This window comes from Corapipo altera, unplaced genomic scaffold (assembly GCF_003945725.1).
Source record: "Corapipo altera isolate COAL_440 unplaced genomic scaffold, ASM394572v1 99, whole genome shotgun sequence".
Lineage (NCBI taxonomy): Eukaryota > Metazoa > Chordata > Aves > Passeriformes > Pipridae > Corapipo > Corapipo altera.
This window is the reverse complement of record NW_020884988.1, coordinates 1,266,662-1,270,096: the sequence shown is the minus strand read 5'-3', so window position 1 is coordinate 1,270,096 and position 3,435 is coordinate 1,266,662. Positions and strand designations below refer to the sequence as shown.

At 61.9% G+C, this 3,435-nt stretch overlaps 1 protein-coding gene across 1 annotated transcript in view; it reads right to left on the bottom strand.

Moving 5' to 3' along the window:
• IRX3 (iroquois homeobox 3) overlaps positions 1-2,332 on the bottom strand; it is a 4,034-nt gene extending 1,702 nt beyond the window's left edge. The window contains exons 1-2 of the mRNA XM_027666255.1: positions 1,720-2,332; positions 112-1,219 (exon numbers count right to left, since the gene is read on the bottom strand). Of these exons, the coding sequence (XP_027522056.1) occupies positions 112-1,219; positions 1,720-1,941 (1,330 nt within the window). The 5' untranslated portion in view covers positions 1,942-2,332. The remainder of the gene's footprint in view (positions 1-111; positions 1,220-1,719) is intronic.
• Between the last annotated feature and the right edge of the window lie 1,103 nt (positions 2,333-3,435).

Genomic DNA, 3,435 nt, shown 5'->3' with positions numbered 1-3,435 from the left:
CGCGGCCCCACGCACACGGCCCCGCTGGGCCTCCCGCACCGCTCCGCGCCGCCGAGCCCCCCGCGGTGGCGGCCGGCCCGTCCCGTCCCCGCCGCGTCCCTCAGCGGTCACCTGCTCCGACGGGCTCCGCGCTCTGCGCCTGGTCCGCGGGCCGCGGGAAGGCGGCGGCGGGGGGGGCGGCGGAGGCGGCCCCCAGCCCCAGCAGGTGGGGAGTGTTCAGTAAGGCCAGCGGGTGCGGGGGGTGGTGGTGGTGATGGGCCGGGAAGGCGCGGTTGGTCCAGTTGGGGAACTTGCCCAGGGGGCAGGAGGAGACGAGTCTGTGGGGCGGCGGGGTGGGCAGCGGTAGCGGCTGGGGGGCGGCCGCCGGCGGAGAGCCGCCACCAGGAGACTTGCGGGGGTTGTCCGGGCTGGTGGCCGTCTCGGCCAGCGACCAGATCTTTGGCTTCGGCAGGGCGCCGGCCAAAGCGCCGTCCGTCGGGGAGGAGGCGGCGGAGGAGGAGGCAGAGGAGGGGGGCGAGAGGTGGGGCGGCGGCGGCGGGAGAGGCGGCTTGAGGGGCTCCGGGCCGACGGCTGCGGCGGTGGCGGGCAGCTCGCACTTGTGATGGTGGTGATGATGGTGATGGTGGTGCAGGTGGTGATGGCGGAGGTGGTGCGGCTCCCCCTCAGCGGCCTTGCCGTAGCGCTCCTCGGAGCCGGGCAGGTCCTCGAAGCCCTCGGATCCCTCTGAGTCCGTCTTGGAGTCAGAGTGCAGGAGGTCGGCGTCCTGCAGATCGTCCTCGAGCTCGTCCTTGTTGCTTTCGATGTTCTCGGTGTCGATGTTCTCCAGGTCGATCTCCTCCTCGTCCTCCCTCTTGTCCTCTTCCCCCTCGTGGTCGCTGCCATAGGAGTTGCCCTCCTCGTCCGTCCTGCTGCGGGGGGCCCAGGTCATTTTGTTCTCCTTCTTGAGCCGCCGCCGCGCGTTGGCGAACCAGGTGGAGACCTGAGTGAGGGTCATTTTGGTGATGATGGCCAGCATGATCTTCTCGCCCTTGGTGGGGTAGGGGTTTTTCCGGTGCTCGTTGAGCCAGGCCTTGAGGGTGCTGGTGCTCTCGCGGGTGGCGTTCTTGGGCCGCGACGGGTCCCCGAACTGGTACTGCCCGTAGGGGTAGAAGGCGGGGTGGTGGGGGGGGAAGGCGGCGTGCTGCACCCCCGGGCTCTCCTTCAGCTCGTACTGGGCGCCCTGCAGCGAGAGGGAAGGGGCGGCCCGGCTGAGACAACGAGCCGGGCCCGGGGCCGCTCCGTCCCGCCGCCGTTACCGGGAGCAGCGCCCGCCGGCACCGGAGCGGCGGCCGGGCCGTGCTGCCTCCCCCGCCACCGAGCGCCCCGGCCGCGATCCCGGGCACGCTCCAGCCCCGGTACCCCGGTACTCCGGCCGAGCAGCCGGTGCCCGGGGGTGCCCCGGGGGCAGGACCGGCTCCCCTGGTGCGTGTGCGCGGCGGGGCCGGCGGCAGCCGGGGCCGGTCCCCGCGGCCGTCAAACCCCCGGGCGGAGCGGTGGGAAGCCGCGGGGCCGCCGTTCCAGCCCTGCCCCTCTCCGGCGGCTCTCCATGGGCGAGGCGGCGATAGCGCCCGTCTCTCCCCTGTCAGCCCTCCCAGCGTCTCCCCTGGCGTTCCCCGGGCCGATCCCCAGCGCGAACCGAGCGCCCCGGGGGGCGAGCGGCGAGCCCCGGGGGCCTCTTACCAGCTGGGGGAAGATGGGCAGCTCTGCGGCGTAGGGCAGGAAGGCTCCGTAGCCCTGGGCGGCGGCGGCGGCGGCGTAGGGCGCGCCGTACATGGAGGAGAGCACGTTGGAGAGGGTCCCGGACGGGGCCAGCTCGGCGCCACCGCGGGAGCCGCCGCTCCCCGGGCGCTCCGCCGGGTAAAGCGGCCTGATGTACTGGTAGCCCAGCTGGGGGAAAGACATGGTGGGGGAGCGGGGTAGGGGAGGGGGGAGGAGGAGGAGGGGGGGGGAAACGAGAGGAAGAAGGGAGAGAAAGGGGAGAAAGTAGCAGGGCCAGGAGTGGAGGAGGGAGCCGGGTCGTTCGCCCTCGCCAGCCGCCCGCACTTTCAGCGCCTCCCGCAAACTCCGGCGGACATGGGGGGGGGAGCCGGGGGTGCGCGGAGGCCGCGGTCTCCCTCCTGTTCTCGGCCGCCGCGGTAAACGATCCGATCGCTTCTTTCTTCTCTCACTTTTCCTATTGATCTGAGTGGACCCAGGTCAGGTCCTAACAGATTGCCTGAGATTATTGGGACTCTGGGCTCTGATTGACATTTCTAGTCTCTCACAAGCCCCTCCTATTTCTTTTAAGTCTCTCTCTCCCTCTGCCTCCCTCTCTCTCTCATGCCCAGAGCTCGCTCTCTCCGGGTTTGTCACTAGCTGCTTTTTTTTTTCTTTTTTTTTTTTTTTTCTAAATCTGTTTACTGACGTCGCGATCTTTTATTTGAGTTGCTTTCAAATCTCGTTTTAGCGATCGCCAATCAGTTGTGTGTTTTACAAAGGTTTAACCCTGCCTCATGGTATTCTAATTATATAGAGATAGATTTAGATATAATTTCTTTCTTAGACCCCACTCACCTGGAGCATGAGAAGCCGGGGTGTCATTTGTGAGCGGCACACGAGAGGAACAGGGAAAAGTTGTGACATTTAAAAATAAAGGCTCACACCACCACCATCCCCCAGTCCCCCTTTTCAGGTTTTCAAATTTACAGCCTTTCCTTGCCCAGATTTTCTTTCTTTATTAAGATATTCCCTCCTTCCCTTCCCCCGCTCCGGCCCTGGCGAGGGTTACATCTCCTAATATAGATTTAAAAGTCCATTGGATTTCTTTTTTTAATTTGCATTTCCAGAACTACCTCGAAAAATTTCCTAATGTACAGGATCTTTAAGGAGTCCTCTGCGTTTTGTCTGGGCTAACAGTGCGCAGATACAGTGGAAAAGCTAAGTTAATTTTCCTCCTAATAAGGGACTTCAAAGAGTTGTAGGTCACAATTTTACATCAAAGGCAGAAAAGAAGGCAAATTAAAATCTTAACAAAGGAGAGACGGGAGCAGCCCTCTGGGCCATTAGTAAATAAGTGGTGTGAAAAAAGGGACAATGACAGGCACTGGAATTAAACTCATTAACACCTTTTTGTCTTGGTGCGAAATCTCTAATTAGGAAATTTATGATCATTTTGCTTATTCCCTCTGTTCTGAATCACTACAAGGCTAAGAAGGAAGTACCTGGTACGTGCAACATTTGCAAAGGGTGCAGTGGCACGGGTTTGTAAGGAGCTATTGGGAAGGAGTCAAGATACGGTTTAATTACAGAATAAGGTTTGGGCTTTTTTTATGATCCACACATTTCAAATTACGGTTTGGTTTTTTGTTGTTGTTGTTACCCCTCCAACCCCCTTTCCTTCTCTGAAACTAGCGTATG